Genomic DNA, 23,489 nt, shown 5'->3' on the forward strand with positions numbered 1-23,489 from the left:
GGTACACAACCTCCACAGCAACAACAATAACGACCATATAACGTACATAGACGAGAGAAGTGTCACCACCAACTACTCTGATATTAAAACCTATCTTGCTACATCAACTCGATTTTCAAATTTTTACTGACAAGAGTTCTCATAACATATCAATGCAAAGTATACCAACTATAGAACATTCTCGATATTCAACTTAATCAACACAAGAACTACAAGAGGATTGAAGGATGAATGCAACGCAACATGAACTCAAATTTTAATAGACGTTTTTAAAATATACCATGTTTTAATGTGTTTAATGTGCTATATATTTTTAGTGTCTTATGATGTGGCATATATATTTTAATGTGTTTATGTACTCATGTCCATGCTCAATCAATAGGTTTTAGTTTATTCTAACCATCACTACTTTTAATTAGAGCCATTTTAACGCAACACACTGCGATATATTTTACTTCCATTTTTTATCAGACATCCGGATGCTCTTAAGTAACTTCTTTGTAATTCATCTAATGACTGTAAATTTGTGTGCTAGCTGATGATGGCCAAGATAGGTCGAAACCGGTACTAGTGTAGTAATTCATCCACAATAAATGTATTGATCTGTGGAACATTTTTCTTATCTATTACATTGAATCCAATCAATACGGAATATGAAACTCATAAATAATAATAGTCAACACCATACGAGTGTACATGTTTTGTTTTTTCATTAGTGTTGTAACTGTTCTGCAACGATGGCCTCAATGAACGAAAATAAGGCTAAAAAGAAATTTGGTCGGAAGAAGGAGGTGATTACGACAGAAGTTAAAAAGGAAATGATCGAAAAGCACGAATGAGGTATGCGAGTGGCTGATATTGCAAGATTTTATAACAAGTCTTCGTCAATGATTTGCACAATATTAAAGAAGAAAGAATAAATAAAAGAGATAGATGCAGCAAAAGGAGTCACAAGAGTATCAAAGCAACGGCCACGTGTCCTGGAAGATGTAAAAAAGTTGTTTCTCGTTTGGATAAATGATAAGCAACTAGTAGGCGATACTCTGACCGAGAACGTAATCTGCGAGAAGGCAAAGACGTTGTACGCTGACCTCGTAAGTAAATTACCATGTAGTTCACGTACGTCAACGGAAGTCGAAGAAAGCTTCACGGCCAGCAGCGGATGGTTTGATAACTTTAAGAGGAGAAGTGGCATCCATAGTGTTGTTAGGCACGGGGAGTAGGGTTTCCCTTATTTTTCAAAGTTTTAATTTTGCAATGCGTAGGTTATTGTTTTATTCATTTGGGCCTAAAACACCCGAAAACAGTTTTTTTCCTTATCGGGAACAGCGCAACCCGTGCCGACTTGCTCGCAAACATGTCCATACAAGTTGCGTCACAAGAGTGGCGCGCTCTCATTGTTATTGTCACTTAGTTTTCGCCTATCGGGTAGCTAGCACGGATTGTTTTATATTTTGAAGATGTCAGTGGAACTAAGGAGCAATTAAAAAAATATTTTCTTGGTTGGTGAAGTAAAACACCAACTAACAGGCGCAAAATTACCATCTAATCGTCAAGTTCTTGCAGTTCTATTTTTCAACATACTTGAGGTTAAGTTGAGTGTTAGTGAAAGCGCAAATCTTGTCATTTGGGAGTGCAATATATTCTGGGAAAAGGCTAGAATACCTTCCAGAGCTGTGCCTAATTGTGTTAAGAAGTTAGTGGATCTTTATCAGGTCTGGCGAGAACTGCAAAAAAATAGCAAGAAGATTCAGGATTTACATAGGCACCACAAAGAGAACTTTCAACTTGAATTAGATAATTTATTCGATATCGCACATGCTGATGCTCTTGAAAGAATAAAAATCGGGTGTTGACAAAAAGTTGGCTGATATTGAAGAAAGGGCCATGCTGAGAAAACTCGCAGAAGATAAAAAGAGACTAAAGCAAATGCCTTCCGCGAGTTCATTGGAATCTGCAACTTTTGATACACATGAAGACGTAGAAGAACAATCCACAAGCTCTGAAGAAAGCCTGGAAGAATCTCTGCCATCCACATCTCAATCTCTAAGTTCTTTAGCTACGTCGACAAGAAGAGGAAGAAAAGATTTTATCACATCTAAATTAGTTGCAACTTTAGACAGATGTCAACTAAGCATCAGAGATTCTGTTTATATAATTCAGTCTGTAGTAGAAGCACTTGGTCTTAGTTCTGACAATTACCCGATCAACAAATCTATTCAACGCATATGAACCAAATGAGGAAAGATAAGAGCGAGATCCATTAAATGTGATTTTCAGAATAACGTGCCCGAAGTAGTTACTGTTCATTGGGATGGAAAATTGTTACCTGCTCTGGACGTAAGAAGTTCTAAAGAAGAACGCCTACTAATTATTATTTCATATGACGAGGAAGAACAACTTCTTGCTGTGCTGAAGTTAGAAAACTCTTCTGGTAAAGAGCAAGTGAAAGCCCCTCTGTGGTCTGAAACCACACTGGTTTTCATTCAACTCCCTCTTAATCTTTTTTAATATTTCCAAAAACTCTATTGGGCGGAATGAAGCTATATCCTACTACAGGAAAAATTCCTTCCATCATCTTCAAGTTCTGTGGCTTTTGTGTTGTGGTCACACTTAGGATATTTTGGTAACGATTTAGACGCATACCTACAAAGAAGTTATATAACATAATATTATTAACAGAAATGATAAAAATGATACACATACCTTGTAATATCTTACATAATTTTGGAGAACATAATACAAAATTAGGAAATAGAATGAAGCTCAAATACTTCATTAAATTTCTTTTCCACGTCTCTGGTCATGACGGTGTCCTTCTCGCATTCCATGGTGATACTGGAGACACTGGTTAATCCATTCTTGAATGTTTTTAAAATCACATTAACTTCTTTCTTAACAACAGCTCGCAAATGAAAAACACACAAGAACATCAAAATGTGTTCTCCCACTCTCTGTGAGTACAGCAGCTGACTGTGTCACGTGATACCGGTGCTGTTCCATGATTGTCTGTGTTGGGGAATGTTGCCTTTGCAGTGTAGCATTGTCTGGAGATTGTCGTGTTTGCTATTAATCCATAAATTCCTGACTTCGTGAAACGGGGAGAAAGTCAAGTATGCTACGAAACGTTTGAGGACATGGAAGATAATGCTTTGAACTAGTATTATCCATTGTCAGTTCAATTTTCTTCAAGAGTGGAGATTGCCGGGTTTGCTATTAGACCCCTCAAATAATAATAGAGGTTTCATCTCAAATTTTATTAGAGATCGGTGTCGCCCTTGATAAAAATAAAATTCTATCTTCGATTTTAAATAAGAAGTGGTCTTAGTGGTCTTAACAATACACCTGGAGGTTGAGGAATGATGACGAAAAAAAATGTGCATTTATATGAAACCGTTTGAATTACGAAGTTAACATTTAAAATTATATCCTAGGTGTTGAATAACAGAAGGTTTGAGGCAAGTGAGGTTTAAGATCTGAAAAGAAATATATTCATTCTTTCCTCCGAAATGGTTTAATGTACGAAGACAAAATTCCAAATAGCGGAATATATTTTGAATCCTGGGTATGAAATAGGAAATATTTTTAAACGTTCCACCCCTGGAGTGTTAAAAGGGATTAGTTCTGGAAAAAAAATATTATTTATCAATCCAAAACCACTTGATGTACAAAGTTTTAATTTTACGAGGTTCTTCTTTTCTGTCCTAGGTTTAAAATATTGTATATTTAAAAATAATTCTCCTCTAAGGGATTTAGGTGCTGGTTGACTCTCAAAAACACAATAATCATTCCTCCGAAACCGTTTCAGGCACAAATTTAAAATTTTACATGAAGGGTGGTCTTCTATGTCCTAGATGTTAATAAATATTTAAACACATTCACCCCTCCCCCCTAAAAAAAGCATTCATTCCTCCATTACTGTTCGACGTATAAAATCAAAATTTCAGAGTTTTTCTGTAAGGGATACCAACTTACGAGAGACGGGGTCGTTCACGCCACACGAGCCGGCCAAGGTTCCCGTCAAAGACATGTCCGAACACCAGACTTTGAGGAGATGGTATTGGATCGTGTGGCCGACCACCCAGCAATAAGCACCCATCAACTTGTCCATGAAATGCACACTTGGAAGGATACAGTGTGGAGAGTACTGGCTTCATAAAACTTGTCAACTTCATCCTCATCTGCACCCTCACAAGGTGAATACACTGAGACAATTCTAGTCCTAATTCCTCCCAATGCCAAATCTACCCACATCATTTGCTCATTTATGTACCTAACAGAAACTGTGTTGCATGCAATGGTATTCCCGATAAACAGCCCTACCCCATACTCTGCCCGTCCCTTTCTAACACCCGTCAAGTACACTTTATAATCTACTATCTCTTCCTCATTATCTCCCCTTACCTGAATATCACTTACTCCTAGCACATCCAGTCCAGTCCTCTATGCTGACTCAGCCAGTTCTACTTTCTTTCTTCCACAAGCCCCATACTAAGCTGACCAATCAGTGAATACAGATAAATTCCTTTTTGTTCCATCATTGAGAAATTACATTTGTACTGCCTGTGACCACATCATCAACAAGTTTCCACTTAAGGATGATGTGTTCAAGCATGCTCTAGTTGCTAGGTTAGACAAAGTTGAAGAAGCACAGTTTTCTTCCATTCGTTTTTCTTGGGAAAGTTTCCTATCATGTTATGCAAGGAAGAGAATGAAACTACAGATGAGGTGGTGAATGAGCTTCAGAGGCAGTTCACAGCTCTTCAGGTAGATGACGCTTCGGCTGCAAATCAAGATGCTGCAAGTGATTCCAGTTGGGCACAAATATCAAGAATTTGTGGAGCCGATGAACTTCCTAAGTATAACTGAATTTCTAGAGTAATGTTCTCTATTCTCACCAAACCCCATGGCAATGCAGAATGTGAACGTGTTTTCAGCCTTGTGAAGAAAAATGGACCGTGTCCGATGAATCTTTGGAGTCTATTTCTGTTTTGAAGACCAGGAGTTCTGGTCCCTGTTATGACAAAACATTTTCTCAAGACTTTTTGCAGGAAGCTAAAAAGGCCACAACTATGACTTCAAAGTCGAACTAGCATGTGATTTTGCAGTGTGTATTGTATTATTTCATGCCTGTGTTACGTTAAAATTTTATTGTGTAAAGCCTTTTTCAATTATCGCATATCTGCTTAATTTATCAAAGAAGTCCTGTTATGTATGCTCCAAATCAATATTGACCATGCCTGCTGCTGTTTAACATGGATTTCTTCCTGATTGTTATGTTCATCTACAAATCATTGACCTATGATGTAAGTAGATATGATTTCATTGACGTATCTTGTTTGAAGCATGAATTGTTGTATTTTGTAGTCCAGGAGTGTTGTTATTTTTGTCAAGCCAGGGTAATTATGTTGAAAATTGTCAGATTTTTTGTCGTGCATGAGGTTTACTGATGGCCCTTTGCAAAAGTTGGCAGGTATGAACATAGAAATAACTAATATACTTCTCATATGAATGACACAAATATATTCTGCAATTCTCCTTTACTATCAAAATAATCTTTTTTGCTATTAAAACTATTATTTTAATAGTGTTATTTTAAAGTGAAATAGAATGTACTCTTGAGGAATTTATTTCTATATGTAGATAGGGTGGTTCCTTGTTTAATATATATTTGGAAAGGTGATAGATAAATTTGAGCTTTACATTATTAATCCTTTAATATGCCAAACTAATATATACAAAGGAATATTGTAAAATTTGGTGTTGTTGACAACAATATTCACTTTGCTATTTACATTTTACAGTTTACATGTTTCTTAGATCAGTATCAAAATACAAGTATACAACAACTGGCTAGTTTCATAAATTTGTAAATAGAGTGGTATGTCTTATTTAGTTTAGTTTCCTGTTTTTACATTTTGTAGTAATCTCTTGTGGTGTATAAAACTATAACATCACAATACCTACTGCTATTACTACCATGTTTTATTTTACAGACGGCTAGATGTATGTTAACAATGCGAGTACTAGAAAAATTACCTGGCTCCTAAGTTTGATAGTTGGCTCCTAGATTTAAAAAAAATATCATGGCCTGAGCTACGTTGTTGTATGCGGTGTACGCTGTGTATGTCCATAACACAACAAGTGTGCATTTCCAATCATTTGTTCCCTATCTCAATAGAATCAGTTGTGGACCCACTATCACTTGTTTCAATTTGATCCAAAAGGTTTGAAACACTCTGTATAATGCAGAAATGGAAATTTCTACCTCAAAATAGACTGTAAGTGGACACGAGGTAAATATCAGATTTGTGTTTGGGCCAGGATTACTGCTAAGATAAAGGCTGGTGATAATATTTTCTGTGCAGTTATGAATTAGCCAATTTCTCCAACTTGCTTAAAATTCAACAATAGTGTTTGTAATTGTGTACAGAGAGTGTCTGAAGAGGGCATAAAAGAGGACATCCCTGTTCTTCTAAATACCTGTGTTAGTGCCGCATTAAACCACTTCCCCTTCCTTCCTCAGTTCAAAATCGTGAAGGTTGATTCATGATATTAAAAGCAAGAAGATTATAATAGTAAAGCGATAAGGGATAATTTTGGTGGCTGAAAAACTGAGGTAGGCTGTGTGTGCAACATTTTTTTTGTACAGTATGCAGTGATAGGAAATGAGTGAGTAAAAGATGATGCAGTTGCTCTTGATGGCACCTGTCAAAAGTATGGTCGTACTTGTCAGAATGATGTTGTTACTATTATAAGTGTGGGCACCAGTTGATGGATTCAAACCCCGATGTTGGCAGCCTTGAAGGTGATTGTCCATGGTTTCTCCTTTTTACACAGTATCTTAAGTGAGACTGTGTGTGCTACCCGCCTGGTCTAATCCTGTTGCATCCCTGTACTTCTAAAATCCGGTGTTAGTGCCGCATTAAACCAATTCCCCTTCCTTCCTCAGTTCAAAATCGTGAAGGTTGATTCATGATATTAAAAGCAAGAAGATTATAATAGTAAAGCGATAAGGGATAATCTTGGTGGCTGAAAAACTGAGGTAGGCTGTGTGTGCAACATTTTTTTGGTAAGATATTCGCTGATGAAATGCACTAATGTAATCTGTGCAGTTCATGGTGCAAATATAACTTACGTGAGGAAATCTATAAACAGCATGAAAGGAAATATATAAACAGCGTGGACTACCTGAATAATGATCACCATTAAACCACTGTACCATGCAAGTCTGCTGCCCCTTCGTTTTTGCTTTTTAGGCAAGGTCAGGTCTGGTGGAATGGACATTGTCCATGTGAGCTGATAAGGAATAGGTACAGTTTCAAATCACCAAGTAGAAATGTTTTGAATTTTTATTTTTCTATCTCCCCTAATGTTGTGTAGTTGCCTTATTTTTGTAGAGTTAAGGCCACTAATATACAAATGAGATATAATTAAGATAATGGCTATGTCATCTCGCACTTGCTTATTCTGTGACTGAACGCTTATATGGGCCTGAAAAGGGCCATTTAACATACAGGGCTGGTCCAAGATAGAATGGTCCGATTATTTGAATTTGGGTAGTTGAGCACCAGTTCGCTTGTGAAGTAAGTGTTTAAACAGCTGGCTTTCTTCATTAATGCACATCCAAGCATGCTGTTGAACTGACATTCGGGCTCATTGGAACATGGTAGATGTTACGGATCTACGGGTTGCCGTAATTCGATTTTGAATTTTCGCAGAATCTTCCAGCTGCTGAACATACACTACTTGTTTCAAATGGCCCCACAGCGAGAACAGTGGGGTTAAATCGGGTGATATGGTGGACCACATGTTAGATCTTCCTTTTCCTATACTTCAGCTGGGCTGTGTAGTATTCAGATGGTTGCGAACAACTACTGACATGCTTGGTGGAGCTCCGTTGCGTTGATACCACATGATGACATTAATGTTTAGGGGCACTTCCTCTTGCAACAGTGGTAGCTGATTGTGAAATAACTGTAGGTAGTGGGCTCCTACCAAATCTCAAAGGAATGTGAGCCAATTAACTGGTCACCCAGTATACAATACCAGACATTTGCTCCCCATTGTGTCTGAAGTGTTACCTCCCTTACCAGTGGAGATTGTCAACACTCCAGTGTGCATGTTGTGACGATTCTCAGTGCCATTGTTATGAAATTGTGACTCATTCAAAAACAAGATTTTCGATATGAATGCATGATCATTTGTCCAGATGACTAGCTGATGGTGGCCTGTTGTGTTATTGCCCGGGTACTTCTGTAAGGATTCCTCTGTGTAGCAGCCAAAACCTTGTCTGCAGTATCACCAACATCGCTGGCACCACTCTAACAGGAAATATTTGGGTACGTGACACTGTGTTATTCAAATGTATTTGTGGTTTGTTGCGTCTTTGTCGAAATGTCTCATGGTACAGACGTTGTGCTCATTGTATGTTCTCTCTTGCTTCTCCGTAGATAAGGAGCATGTCAATGTATTCGTCCGCTGAATACATAGCAAGGGAATGACCACAATTGGGGCCATACACGAACTGCATCAGGGCAACAAACATCCATGTCTTCACAAAAGCTGTGTGTTATTAGTTAAATAAGGCATGAGACTGGATGTGATTAAACTATTCGGTCCTGTTGAGATTCGACCCCCCACTGAACAGTGAATGTGCCAGCATTTTCTAACTTATTCCATGGCCTATCGCTGACAACTCATACCCGTTTTTTAAAAATCTCTGTACCATGGTTCTCAACATTTCTTTCATATATTATTTAACCTGATCGCGTTGGCATGACCTACTTACCTCGCCATATGGCAGGTCGATGAGGTATCTAACTACCTTATGCATACATAGTTTTAGAACATTACTTGCTCTGACGCAGCGACCTGCCATTGCCTGTTGTTAGAGACTATTTTGCTCTGAAAGGCACATTCACATTGTTACAATACAATATCAACTTAATGGAAAGTCTTAAGTTCCCATTGAGGGAATTATGCAATTACCAGACTGTGCCTCTGCTAATGGGATTCTTGATAAATTCACCTGCATACATCCCAGTGTCAGTGGGTATGGCTTGACACATACCACTCTGATGGGTCTAGTATCAGGTCTAAGATGAAACTCTGGTTTATAGAGCAAACACCTGAAAAGCTTTGCATCTAATATCAACTAGAACTATCTACTTTCATGTTCTATATTTTTTCTTAGTTTATTGATCAGATTACTGATTTTATTTTCAGTTACTGCTTAGCATAGAAGATGGCTCTAGAATGTCGACAAAAATTAGGGCCAAAACATGTCCGATGTAGAGAGATGTTGATCATCCTGATTCACTGAAGAAATGCTTGCTTGAGAAAACAACAAATATTGTTGTGTGGGTTATCAGGGTTCTTAAAACTGAAATTGCTATTTGAGAGATAGTGTATTTTACTATCAACTAAATTTATCAAGCCATGTCCAGCTCCATGGCTAAATGATTAGCCTTTGGTCACAGGAGTCCTGGGTTCAACACCCGGTAGGGTCGAGAATTTTATCCATAATTGGTTAATTCCGCTGGCACGGGGGGCTGGTCTTCATCATCATTTCATCTTGATCATGACTACGGGTGTCAAATCAAGAGACCTGAATCTGGCGAGCCGAACTTGTCCTCGGACACTCGGCACTAAAAGCCATATGCTATTTCATTTCTTCATTTCATCACGCCATTATTTACAGTCATTCGCAAGTTCACTTCGGTTTGAGTTTTCCACTCTTGCACAATCACCACACTTCCCATAATCAAGACTGTCATGTTTTGGATCGGTTGCTGGTGTCGCTTGTTGCAATACACAGTTTTTTCTTTATCCAAAAGGCAACAGTAATAGGCTGCATTAATTGTCCTTTGTCCGTGAAGAATATCCACCAGCAAAACGCCTGCAGAGTCCCAGAAAACAGTTGCAAGCACCTTTCCAGCACGTTTGGCCTTGACCGGACCTGCTTCGTCTCTTTGCCTTAACTCCATGCTTGCTTGCTTTGACTCTGGGGTGTAATGATGCACCCAAGTTACATCTCAAGTCACAATACGATGCAAGAAATCCTCTCCTTCCTCCTTATAGTGACGCAGGTGCCTCTGACAAATTTCATGACATAAAGTTTTTTGTTCCTGGTTTAGGAGACGAGGAACCCACCTGGCAGACAATTTTCTGAATGGAGTTCATCTTGAATGATGGTTTGAACACTTCCATAACTTATTCCTACGGCTAAAATAATTTGTAAAATTTTATTCGCCGATCTTCACCAATAATGTCACAACTGGCAACAATGTTGTCTGCAGTCTCCTTTCATGAGGCTCATTTTTACAGCTTCTCTTTCTGCTACATATTTTTTAGCCCATTCATACACTCGAGTCTGTGAAGGTGTTTCTTCTCCAAACTGTGCGCAGAGCCGTCTCAAAATTTCGGGAAGTTTAGTGCATTCTTTTGTGAGAAATTTGGTAATGATGCATTGGTCAACAGACATAGGCACCTCTTGCTCACTCATGGCATACTGAAGCAGCGCACCTCTCCACCGTCGTTTGCGTACCCAAACCCCTTCTCCAAACACCCCCACCAACATCCTGGCCAAGCCGCGGCTCAGAATTATTACTAACAGCAGCGGTACATTCAAGTTCCCGTTTATATTTGATCCGCTTTCATATATACTGCACAGAGTGGTGGTGGTGGTCACTGTTTTAAGAGGAAGTACAACTAGGCAGCCATCCTCTATATAACACTAATCAGAGAGAAAAAAAATGGAAGGGATCCGACACTTTTAAAAATGAAGGTATCAGCCAAAGGAAGACAAGGGCTATGAAGGGCATGACAATGAAAGACTCTCTAGCTCTCGGGAACCTAATAGCGTCAGGGTCGGAAAAGAACAAGAGTTGACCAAGGAAGGTCGGAGAGGATAGATGAAAGTGAGTAGCCTGGCACAAGTAAGTGGAAGCAATGCCAGAACTTCGCTAAGGGCCCCGTCGCCAACCCACGCTCCGAAGTTCAGAGCCCCTGGTCCCTTTTAGTTGCTTCTTACGACAGGCAGGGGATACTGTGGGTGTTATTCTACTGCCCCCACCCACTGCACAGAACAGTATAAATTTTAATATTTGTACATGCAGGGCTATAGCGAACTTTGGTTGCGCAGGTGTGAGATTGCATTTGGGAGATAGTGGATTCGAACCCCACTGTGGCAGCCCTGACGATGGTTTTCCATGGTTTCCCTTTTTTACACACTGGGGCTGTTCTTTAATTACGGCCATGGCCGCTTCCTTCCCAGTCCTAGCTTTTTCCTATCACATCATCACCATAAGACCTATCTGTGTCAGTGCGACGTAAACAAATTATAAAATTTGTATAAGTGAACTTCCTCAAAGTGTTGCTTAATTATTTTTACTATTATTTCAAAAGACAGTTTATCGTTGACTGAACAACAGTTATATGTATATTATACAAGAGTGCAGGGAACTGACATTACAAGCAACTATGATATAAGGATCTTGGTAAATAATATTTTTCTGAGCAAGTTGACTGCGTGATTCAGCTCACGTAGTTCTGAGCTTGCATTTGGGAGTTGGTGGATTCAAACCCCACCATGGCAGCCCTGAAAATGTATTCTATGTTTTCCCTTTTTCACGCCAGGCCTTTCTCATCCTTGGATTACCAAAACCTTCCATGTGTTAGTGTGAAGAATAAAAATAATATTTCCAATTAATATTAGGAACTTTCTTGTTTCATGGATTGATCAGATGAATGAGTACATTTTTCAACATATTTTATGTTGCATATTTAAGTTATTAATGAAAGGTTAAATATAACATGATACAATCATCACAAACACCAGCATTGAGCATTTGTGACTAATACAGTTATCTAAAACTGTGAGGTTCTTCAGTCTGTTGAAAACTAGTGCAGGATAAAATAAATTTAGAAAATACCTGGAAAAGAAAATATTAACTTTACTGATCATTGTATCTTTTTCAGGTATAAGCTGTTATCTTCTAGTCTTAAAAGAAAACATTTGATAACAGGATTTGGTTATCTATTTCATGTATAATCTGTGAATGTTTTCTTTTCCAGATATTTTCTAAATTTATTTTGTCCTGAATTAGTTTTGACATCTAGAAGAATCTCACAGTTATAGATTGATTGAACAGAAATGGCTTCTGCTACTTAACAAAAAATCAGGTGTGTTTGGTTTTCTGTCACATATCAAGAACTGTGTATATAGCTTAAAAGCTTTTTTTGATGGAAGTTAATTAGTGTACCCAGTTCCGGATCATTCTCTCTACAGAAGTGTACAAGCATATGACCATTTTGTTGTGTTTCTTCTTACACATATCTTCATAAGATGTTCCATTTCTCCCTTTAATCATTTGTATCCTAGTGATCATGATCATCTCATCTTGCTGCTCAGCTGTATACATTCTATGATCTTATTGGTTTTTCATCCCTCTAATGACTCTTATGGTGTTTGGAAACACCAACGTGCCAAAAATGTTGACCCGCAGGAATTGTTCTATGTGCTGGTAAATCTACAGACATGAAGTTGATGTATTTAATTATCTTCAACATATATTTCCATTTATTAAATTAATCACCCTCTTGTATTTAAAACATTAAAACAAGGTAATACATATCAAATTGTATCTATGAAATTCTACTATTTAAGGTAACTTTCGAAATACACTGCAAATGACTAAAAATGAAAAATGGTTTTACGACTAATGTGATACCTCTGCGCTATGGAGATGGTGGCTCAGGATCGTAATGGATCCTCGGAGGATGAGAGTTGCGATTTCATGGATGCACTCCATTGAAAGTTGGAAGTGCTTCCACTGGTCTGAGCCAGAATTGAACCCACTACCTTGATTACAGAAAGTTATCACTCTGCCATCTGAACCACTCAGCCTGGCTGTTATTGCTGCTGTTGTTGTTCACTACAGAATTTACAGATCTCTGATATTTTAATCATTGTCAGTTAAGCCTCCTTGGCTCAGACAGTAGTGCATCGTCCTCTCACCACTGGGTTCCGTGGTACAAATCCTGGTCAGTCCATGTTGATTTGTGCTGGACAAAGTGGAGGTGGGGCAGGTTTTCTCCGGGTACTCCGATTTTCCATGTCATCTTTCATTCCAACAACACACTCCAATATCATTTCATCTGTCAGTCATTAATCATTGCCCCGAGGAGTGCAACGGGCTTCGGCAGCTGGCACAATTCCTATCCTCGTCTCAAGATCGGGGCTTCATTTATTCCATTCCTGATCCAGTCGAATGACTGGGAACAGGCTGATTTAATTCAGTCGTTATATCAGTAACATTATATCTTCAGTTTACATGTTTTTTAAAATATAATGTGTCATTATCGAGAGAATATTTTTTGTATGTAATTATACAACTTTGTTTTGACAGCTTCAAAGAAATGCTTGGCATTTCTTTAATTCTAACATCAAAAGTGTAAGATATTTTCGTGATGTTTGTGACTGGCATGAAACAAAATGTCCAAGATTAAAAATCAAATCAAAATATCTTTATTTGCAAATGAGGTGTCTACCTCGGTGGCAAATGGTACACTAAAATACATTATTGTCAAGCACTAAATATTAAATTAACAAGAGAAGAAAATTTTCCTATAATACAATATTATACAATTTACGCTAACAATTTTTCCTATTAAACACACAGCTCATCCTTAATAAATTGATATTGTTTACAAAATTCTACTTATAATATCTCCTGTACTACTTACAAATATAGTCAACTGATATACAGTATGTGGAATTACTTCAAATGATACTATACAACTGGTATAAGATTAATATTTACATTGCATTTACTTTTTTTTTTTTTTTTTTAACCCGTTCTGGAACCTAAGTAGCATAACGACCTGCTGCGTCTTGACCAGAGCCCCTTTTGCCACCACTTTTCAGAGTTCCTGAAGGGCCTTCACAGCTACCGTAGCGGTCCCAGGGCCCTCGAAGTTCCCCCTGTACTTCACCCCTACAGGCAGTCACCTACTTTGGCTGTCCAAAGTCCTTAGACCAGGGGATGGAAATAATTTATTCACACACACATTTTTTTATTTACAATAACCTGCACTGGTCGAATGCTCTCTAACACTTCATTTATTTTCTCTGTTGCTGTTTATTCTCTTCTTGAATATCTGTACAGATTTTGGAAAAGGATCAAACACTACCCCTGGTAAACTGTTCCACTCCTTCACACCCTTCCCAATGAATGAAAATTTACCCCAATTGCTTCTGCTAAAATTCCTTCTAATTTTATATTTGTGGTCAGTCCTGCCGATATAATTATTTTCCAACTGAAGCCTCTCACGGATATCTCCCCATGCTTCTTCTCTTGTATAGGCTCTGTATAATCCAATAAGTCTAGTTTTCTCCCTTTTCTTACTTAAAGTTTCCCACCCAAGTTCCTTTAACATTTCTGATCCACTACTGTTTCTCCTGAAATCCCCTGTTACAAATCTTGTTGCTTTCCTCTGCACACTATCTATTTCTTTTATTAGGTATTCTTGGTGAGGATCCCAAACACTGTTTGCATATTCCAATAATGGACGAACCATACTCAAGTAACTTTTTTCTTTTAATTCTTTGTTGCATCCTTTAAGTAGCCTCATTATGACATGTGACAATCTGAATGCCTTCCCAACAATATCATCAACATGACCCTTCCAGTACAAATTATTTTCAAATCTCACACCTAAGTATTGCACTTGCCATCTTTTGGGATAACTACCTCGTCCAAAGTATATTCAAATTCAGTTTTAAAGCTCCTGTTTGTAAAAGTTGTAACAGTTGATTTGCCTCCATTAACCTTCATATTATTTTCTTCAACCCATTGTTGGATACTTTCAAGGTCCTTTTGTAATTCTGAACAATCCTCAATGTTGTTTATTTCCCTATAAACAATTATGTCATCTGCATACAATCTTATTTTTGATGTTATATCGTTCCCTAAATCATTTGCGTATATTAAGAAAAGTAACGGACCGATTATACTACCCTGTGCAATTCCCTTCCAAACTTTCTCTTCCTGAGATACATTATTTCCTACTTTGACTTTCTGAACCCTTGAATTTAGAAATGTTTTTATCCAACGTGCAACCCTTACGTCCAATCCTCTTCCCTCCAATTTCTTTAATAATATTCCGTGTTCCACTCTATCAAAGGCTTTGGAAAGATCTATGGCTATGCAATCTAACTGACCTCCTGAATCCAATTGATCTGATATGTCCTGCTGAAATCCCACCAGTTGTGCCTCACAAGAAAATTTCTTTCTAAATCCATACTGGCTTCTCATGAACCAATTTTTATCATCACATATCCCTCTGATGTACTTTGATATTAAACTCTCCAGTATTTTACAAACTATACTGGTCAGGCTGATTGGTCTGTAGTTCTCTTGTTTCCTTCTATCACCTTTTCCTTTATAAATTGGTATTATTATAGATTCCTTCCATTCCTTTGGTATTACACTATTATTTATGACATAGTCAAAGAGAAATTTTAAATAAGGCACTATGTACCACCCCATTGTCTTTAATACCTCCCCAGTAATTTGATCACTTCCTGCAGCTTTTCCTTGCTGAAGCAGTTGGATTTCTCTGAAAATATCTTCATTTGTGAATGAGAAGCTTCTTGTTTCCCTCCTGTCTCTCTCCCTCTCTATCTTCTGTTTCGATTTCCAACTCCTGACAATCATCTACTGAATCTCTGAATTCCCTACGAAAGAGGTTTGCTTTCTCAATCTGTTAAATAGAGTTCACCCTCTTCTCCCACCATTGTAGGAATTTGGATTCCTTTTCCTTTTTGATTCCTGATATATGAATACAGCTTTTTCCATTTCCCTTTGTGGTCATTACCCTCTTGAAGTATGCCATTAATATAATTCTCTTTTGCTTCCTTTTTCACTCTATTCAGTTCCCTCATTAGCTGTTTTCTAGTTTCTCTACTCTCCCTACCCTCTTTGATTTTCCTGTTTACTATTCTACATTTTCTTTTTAATTTTCTTATTTCCCTTGTATAATAAACAGGGTCTGAGGTCATTTTGCCCTTCTTAACAGGTACAAATATCTTCTCTCCTTCCCAAATGATTCCTTTAAATTTAGCCCAAAGTGTATCCACGTTACTCCCTTCACTTATCCAACAACTGAATTGTGATTTAAGGTAAGTCCCAAATTCATCAACTTTAGTTTTTCTGTACAATTTCTTGTCTTGTGTAACCCTCTTATTAAGCCTTTTTGGTACGAGTCCTACATCCATTATTACGGCCTTATGGTCTCCTATTCCTTCAATTACCTCAGTTTTATCAACAATTTCCCATGGTTTAACCAAGAATACATCTAGTAAGTTATTGAGACGAGTCGGTTCTTGTACTAGTGTAAATCCTCCCTCCCAAATTAACTTATTTGCCAGTTTCTGTTCATGGGCTTCACTAGCAGCTCCATTCCATTCAACTTCAGGCAAATTTAGATCTCCCCCAATTATTACCATATCATTATTATTGTTTTTATGAGTATAATCTATTATTTTCTCAAATATTTCCATGTCTCTTTCCTCTCTTCCAGGCCTGTATGTTCCTATAATTCCCACCTCCTTCATATTATCACAAACTAATTTTATCCCTAATATTTCATCCTTTTCATCAGTAAACCATTCATGTGAACAGTAAGTTTCCTTCACCAGAATAAACACCCCCCCCCCTCCCTTTTTATCTCCTCGGTCTCTACGATAGACTGTGTACCTTTCTGGAAATACTTCTCTATTACCCACCCCTTCTCTCAACCACGATTCCACTCCTATCACCACATCTTCTTATAACAATATTTTTTTTTAAATGGAAAATAGGAATGATCCAGTTAATAAATAATTATTAACATACGTCTTGAAAACTCACTAATTTTGCATTGTCTTTATTTGCTAATTAAGGTCATTATGCTGACTCTTTCACAAAACTAATTATTTCACATTAGAATGGTTATTAATGCTACCATAATTAATACTAAATAAAGTTACTCTAACACAAGCAAAATCTGTTATAACTGCAATAAAATTCCACTCTAGTGAGACATAGCTAATTACATGATTGTGAAGTTAATAATAATAATAATAATAATAATAATAATAATAATAATAATAATAATAATAATAATAATAATAATAATAATAATGTAATAAAACAATCAATACCCTGCTGTAACTCTTAATGTTCTTTTAAATGGCACTGTCGTTGGTATTCCTGTGACATCATCTGATAAACAGTTCCGTTCTCGTGCAGCAGACACAGAATATGAGTTGTTAAATCTGGCAGTTCGGTGGTGGGGAATAACAGGCAGGTTTGAAATCTGAGCCCTTGTATCTCTGTCAAGAAATATTAGAAAAAGTAATGGAAACGCGAAGAAAGTTAGGATGGGTCAGATGTAGTAACAACTCTGTGGAGGAGGGACAAAGTATGATTGTTCTGACAAACATAGAGATGAATCTTCCCTAATTCTAGGAAAGATGTCAACTCATGGTCATATTTTCTTAAATTGCATGCATATCTCTCACATGCATTCTGAATGTGCTGCAGTCTTAGGGACAGTTCTGGCCTAACATCATTGAAAACGGTACAATAATCAAGATGTGGCATTGCATGATCTTCAGTTAGTTTCTTTTTAAGTTTTATTGGAAAGATATGCGTATAATATTTATATAAAAAATGTAGAACTGAGAAAACTTTTTGGCAGATATGTCTAACATATGCAGACCAAGTTGTTCGTCCATGATAATGTCAGGATTCTTCACTGGTTATTCAAAAGGAATCGGAACATCTTGAAGAATTTGCTCTGGGCAATGGACGTTTACATATAGTCGTCATTTGATTTTGATGGCCAAGAAAGGTTCCTTGAGACTTCGCAGGGTTCAATTTTAGGCCGTGATCAGCAGATGAGTCACTAACACCCTGTAAGTCTATGCTTAATAAGTCAATATTTTCGTGTTAGTTTCATACTGTGGAGTCTATGTAGAATTGAAGGTAGTCAGCGTACATATGGTATTTGCAGTGTCTTCGATTTGATGAAATGTCATTCTCAAAGAGTGTGGAAAGAAAAGGTCCAAGTACAGAACTTTTGAGGAACTCTTCTGTTCATGTGGCGCCACGAGGAAATGAGTTCATTATTACCTTTCATCACTGTTACACCCATGAAGATGTAGAACCTTCACTTTTACAAATAAAATATTAAATGTCTATGCTGTGAAAAGGTGTACTGTAATCTATTATTACCAAAACTGTGAATCATCATCTGTTCTATTAGTACCAGAACTGTGAATCGTCATCTGTTTATTGCTTGTCGAATATCCTCAGTCACATCGAGTAAGGCTGTAGTTGTACTATGTCCCGAAACCAGATTGGAAGGATTAAGGAGATTATGGGTTTGAAGGTACTCGGGCATTTATGTATGGACTATATATATTATAAGATTTTAGGTAGAGCTGATAAAATACAGATTGGACATAGTCTCCCTCGCTCGAAGGCGTTTGAGTTTTTGGAAGAGGTAGCACAATAGCCTTCCAGAGAGATGGATATGTGGAGTATAGAAGAGTGAGATTGATTATGAGTTAAGATTGGTAATATGAAATCAAGAATGTGTTTGCCCACGTCAGTCCCAGTGTTATCAATTCCTTTTGCTTTCATGCTTATCCTGAGGACCACATTTCCTGCCGTGCGGGCAGTATGCGCCGCGGCGATAGTTAAGAGCCTCTCGAAGGGAGTGTGACCCCCGAAGGGGGCCATTGTTCTCATGACAGAGCTTGGCCTGGATTTGGAAAGATAGGTTATAGCTACTAAATTACATATTTTTCTTGGTGTGTTTCTTGCTGCGTTTTTATTCTGCACGGGTTGGTAACGGAACCAGCGAGTTACGAATTATGGGAATGACGTCATATCAGCCAATGGCCGTGCTCGTAGCTGGCCGGCTACTGGTCGATGGCGCGTGAAAACTTTCGTTCTGTTATAAAAGTAAACATACATTTTTGGGCGGGTTGGTGGGTCCCTGGCATTCGTAATGAACACATCTCTCTTCTAAAAGGATTTTAAGGTACAGTTTATATATATTAATTCGCGAAGTTGTGTGTTATATACTGGAGTGCCTAGGGTAGGGCGCTACCATGGTCGGTAGGTAATAAACTTTAGGAGGGTCTCGGTGGCCAGAGGTTACACGAGGTCTGCATCGTGTGCAGAGATACCAAGTTCATTTGTACTGTTCAAACATTAAATGTGGTTTGAATTCCATAAAGCTGCAATTATTTTTGGAGTGTATTGTCATGAAAGTAAAAGTTGGATACAACTGTGATAGATTGAAATCTTCCAGTTGGTTTCCACAAGAAAAAAAAATTATCAACTGAAATGAAGTTAATAAAATACACTGGTAGGCCCAGTTGCTTTTATGAATTGATTTAGAGAAGTTACATGATCCTGCAAGAACCGAAGTTGACAAAATTGTACTGTCAGCAGTGCTAAGCTTGAACCGTATTTACGATGTAAAGTATTGTAATATTTGAATGAAATTAGTTGAAGGCTATGAAAACTATGAATTATAAATTTCATATGATGGATACAGTTTAAGTTTTATTGATGATTGTGATGTAGCTAATAGGTTTAAGATCTAGGCTGTCTGTGCTGGAGGAAATATCTTCATTTATTTTAAATATATTATTGTTCTTGGTAGGCCAAGTCTTCCTCCCTGGGTCGCAATGTGGGGAGCAGCAGTAAAAGTTGGAGCAGCAAGGATCTTTTATCATTGGGTAGCTCCAGTGCCACTGATGCTCAATCCAAATCTCGTATTCAGGTTGCTACAGAACGTCTACATGAGCTATATGAGGCTTTACATGCATCAGAGATCAAGGAAAATAGTGATCCCTTCCAACCTGATGTCTTCCTACATGCTCTCAGGTACTATCATTTTTTTTAAAAAAAGTAAAGTTAGGACTTTCTTGAAATTAGAAATGATGTGCAAAAATATGTTTGTTGTTAATCTTATCATAACTATGTTATAAAGTATTGTTTGAAAATCCTTAATATTGCAGCATATTATGAACTGCCGTAGTTTATATACCCGTAATTAAGTTTTTTTTGCATGTTTCTTACGGGTTGGAGTGACACAATTAGAATGTTTGGTGCTGTTCGTGAAATTGCCAGTGCAATAGCTATTCTCTACATACCAATAGTTGTAAGAGTTTGAATTATCATCTAGTGCAGAATACAGTAAAACCCCAAAAATACACTCTCGAAGGGACTCAACATGTATTAAGTGGGGCAGCACTATAAATGGGAAATGTTTTATGAGATGGCGAAATCAATTTCATCACCACATTGTAGGGAATCTAGATTACTAAATAATTATGGTGAAAATGCACAAGTCTTTGTTTGTTCTTTGCCATGTGTGTGTACTGTTATTATGAATCATAATATTTTATGTGTGGTTCAAGTAAGTAGTGTATTAACATCACTTGATATATTGCTAGGAGCAACACTGATGTGTTTTCGAAGTAGATGTATCGTACTGCTCCAAGGGCTTCATTTCATGTGGGGACATTTTCCTCTGAGGATTCAATTTCCCCCGTTATCCTCATCTCAGACAGTAGTGACAGCATGATCTGCTATCATTTCATTGACATTGTGTGTTTCTGACATCACTAGATCATTGTCAACTGACACAAAATCCTCTAAGTTAATATCTCCTAAATTCTCCTGTACAGCCACCCATTCGTCATGGTCATTCATTCTGAACAGGGCCTTTTTTACGGAGAATTTACCATGTTCCTCGCAGATTAAAAAAATTAACACCCTATTGAATAAAACAAAGTTTTGTATGATAGGTCAATAACAGGCTATCTAAATAACATCAAGTATCTTACCTTCAAGAATCCAGCTCCCCTGAAACAGTTGGCAACAGTCTAAGCATCAATACCTTCCCATGTAGCAGAGATGAAATTCATAGCATATAGTACAAAGGGCACTAGGAAAGTTTTGCAATGTGAGTGAATGCTTTGGACGTTTTCAAAATAATTTCCACCACACTCAATACACTTCTCCATACGTCGAAACCAGTCACTGAACCAACTCTGCCACTTTTCTTCGGTTACATTTTCACATAAATCTAAGAATTTCATTTTTGTCCGTATTGAACTGAGAATGGAAGATAGGAAACTTAAAAGGGTTCACCTTTTCAATACAAAATTGTTATAGTTTATTATAACATATATTTACATTTGGAACTAGTTTCGACGAAGTTATATCATGTTCAAGATCATGCCTTCACGTCTCTGCACAATATTTAAAATGAAATTTACCGTTGGTCTTTATAGCTATTGTTGAGAGTGAAGGAGAATTTCCTGTTGTGTGTATTTATCAGGAACTCAAGGGAAACTTCATTAGTTTAGTCGGAACACAGAAAAAATGATGAACTCTTCTCAGAAGAACTCTTAAGGTTTCACTTTACTTTTTCCTGCCTGCTGGCTCTTCAGAAATGTGTGCGCGTGCGTTTTGTATTCAGGAATCATTCAAGGCGAATATTTTCGCACTACAAGATGTGTGGTTAAGGTTATTTTTAATATGTATAACTTTTGCTTTCTCAACGATTCATTTGTTTCTATATTTGTCCCTGTTTTTGTCTCCTTGCAAGATGTGTATTGTTTAATATAACGCCTTGTGTAATATAAATGTCTACATGCTAGCCTATTTCCCACATTTTGGCTGAAGATGACGCCAAGCAGCGTCGAAACTAGTTCCAAATGTAAATATATGTTATAATAAACTATAACAATTTTGTATTGAAAAGGTGGACCCTTTTAAGTTTCCTATCTTACATTTTCACACTCGATTCCATGCTGCCAGAAGCTCCTTGTCGGATGCAAAACGCCGCCCTTTTAGCTTCATCTTCACTTCTGGGAAGAGTGTGAAGTCACAAGGGGCAAGATCAGGACTGTATGGAGGGTGATCAAGCACAGTCAACTCTGATATGGCAAGGAAATCCATTGTTACATTAGCACGATGTGCTGGAGCATTGTCGTGATGCAAGAGCCAAGTGTTGAGCCGTGACCTTGGACAGAGCTGCTTGAGAGCCTGGATGACCTGAGGCAGACAAGTCTCACTGTACCACTTTGCAGTAACTGTCCTTTGTGTTTCTAGCACAACCCAAGTCGGGATGCCCCTTTTAGTGAAGAAAACTGCAATCATCCTTTTCTTTACTGACCTTGACTTTCACACAGTCTCAGCAGTACCCTCGTCTTCAAACAGCCACACCTTGTATTGGGATTTTGTTGGGACATCGTAATAATAAAGCCAAGTTTCGTCCCCTGTAACGATGCTATTGACGTTACGCGAAGTCCCATTTTCAGACTTTTTCGGCACCATTTCACTTGATGTGCCCTTTGTTCCTCTAAAAGTGAATGGGGCACCCAAAGGGAACAAACCTTTCTAACTTGGAGATGGATGTGTAGAATTGAATGAATAGCTGGTGCAGGGATGTGGAGGGTCTCTTCTACCTGTCGATATGTCATCCGCCTCTCTTGCTACAACATTTTCCTCACAGCTTCAATGTTTTCCTCAGTCACTGATTCAGTCGCCCAGAACGAGGATCATCTTCGACCCCAAAATTTCCCCTCTGGAACTCTTTGTATCAGCAGGAATTTGTTTTCCGATGTGGACAATCTTTCTCCACCACAGGAGTCATTTGCTCCAGGCACTGGTCAACAGTTAATCCACGAGCAAAGTTGTAGTGGACGATTGTGCGATATTCACCTTTATACCACACTGATATCTTAACTTGCTTTCCATCCCACTGCTTGGTAACAACTGGTGTGAAGGTCACGCATTGCTGTCTTCTAGACCGGTTTTCACCCCTCTTTTCATCCCTCACCAGAACAGGGGTGTCCAGCCAACCGTTTTTGCATATTGCAAAACTTTCCTAGTGCCCTTGTTATTTGTCTCCTTCTCTGCTGATGCATTGCAGATATCACAGAACAATGTGCTTTTGATAAAAATGCTGGTTGTGTTGGGAAGCAGGAATGGAGACTTATTTTTGAGACTCATTTCTTTCGGGTGAGATGGACAATTATCGATGAAATGCAGGTTTTTGTGATTGTTTTTCATAAATTCTTGGTCCAGGTTCCTTAGACAAATGACAAACAAGTTATCCAGGCGCATGATTCTTGTATACCCAAGGCAGTTTTCTAATGTTCTTAAATCTGATGCAAGTGTGATAAACTGATATAACTTGAAAACAATATTCTCTCACCCATGGGTAAATAATGCAAGTATCAAGCTTGAATTATTATTATTATTATTATTATTATTATTATTATTATTATTATTATTATTATTATTATTATTGATGTACATCCGCTTATTAGTATCATTATTAGTTTACGATTACATTATTTGTAAGGTTATGTCATGAAACATTTGTTGTATATAGATATTTATATG

At 37.7% G+C, this 23,489-nt stretch overlaps 1 protein-coding gene across 1 annotated transcript in view; it reads left to right on the forward strand.

Moving 5' to 3' along the window:
* The window catches only part of Usp1 (ubiquitin specific protease 1), a 289,870-nt gene that overhangs the window by 48,979 nt on the left and 217,402 nt on the right, over positions 1 to 23,489 (forward strand). Inside the window, exon 4 of the mRNA XM_067156525.2 lies at positions 19,729 to 19,952. Coding sequence (XP_067012626.2) covers positions 19,729 to 19,952 — 224 coding nt within the window. The remainder of the gene's footprint in view (positions 1 to 19,728; positions 19,953 to 23,489) is intronic.

Source organism: Anabrus simplex, chromosome 1 (genome assembly GCF_040414725.1).
Source record: "Anabrus simplex isolate iqAnaSimp1 chromosome 1, ASM4041472v1, whole genome shotgun sequence".
In the NCBI taxonomy this organism is placed as follows: Eukaryota; Metazoa; Arthropoda; class Insecta; order Orthoptera; family Tettigoniidae; genus Anabrus; species Anabrus simplex.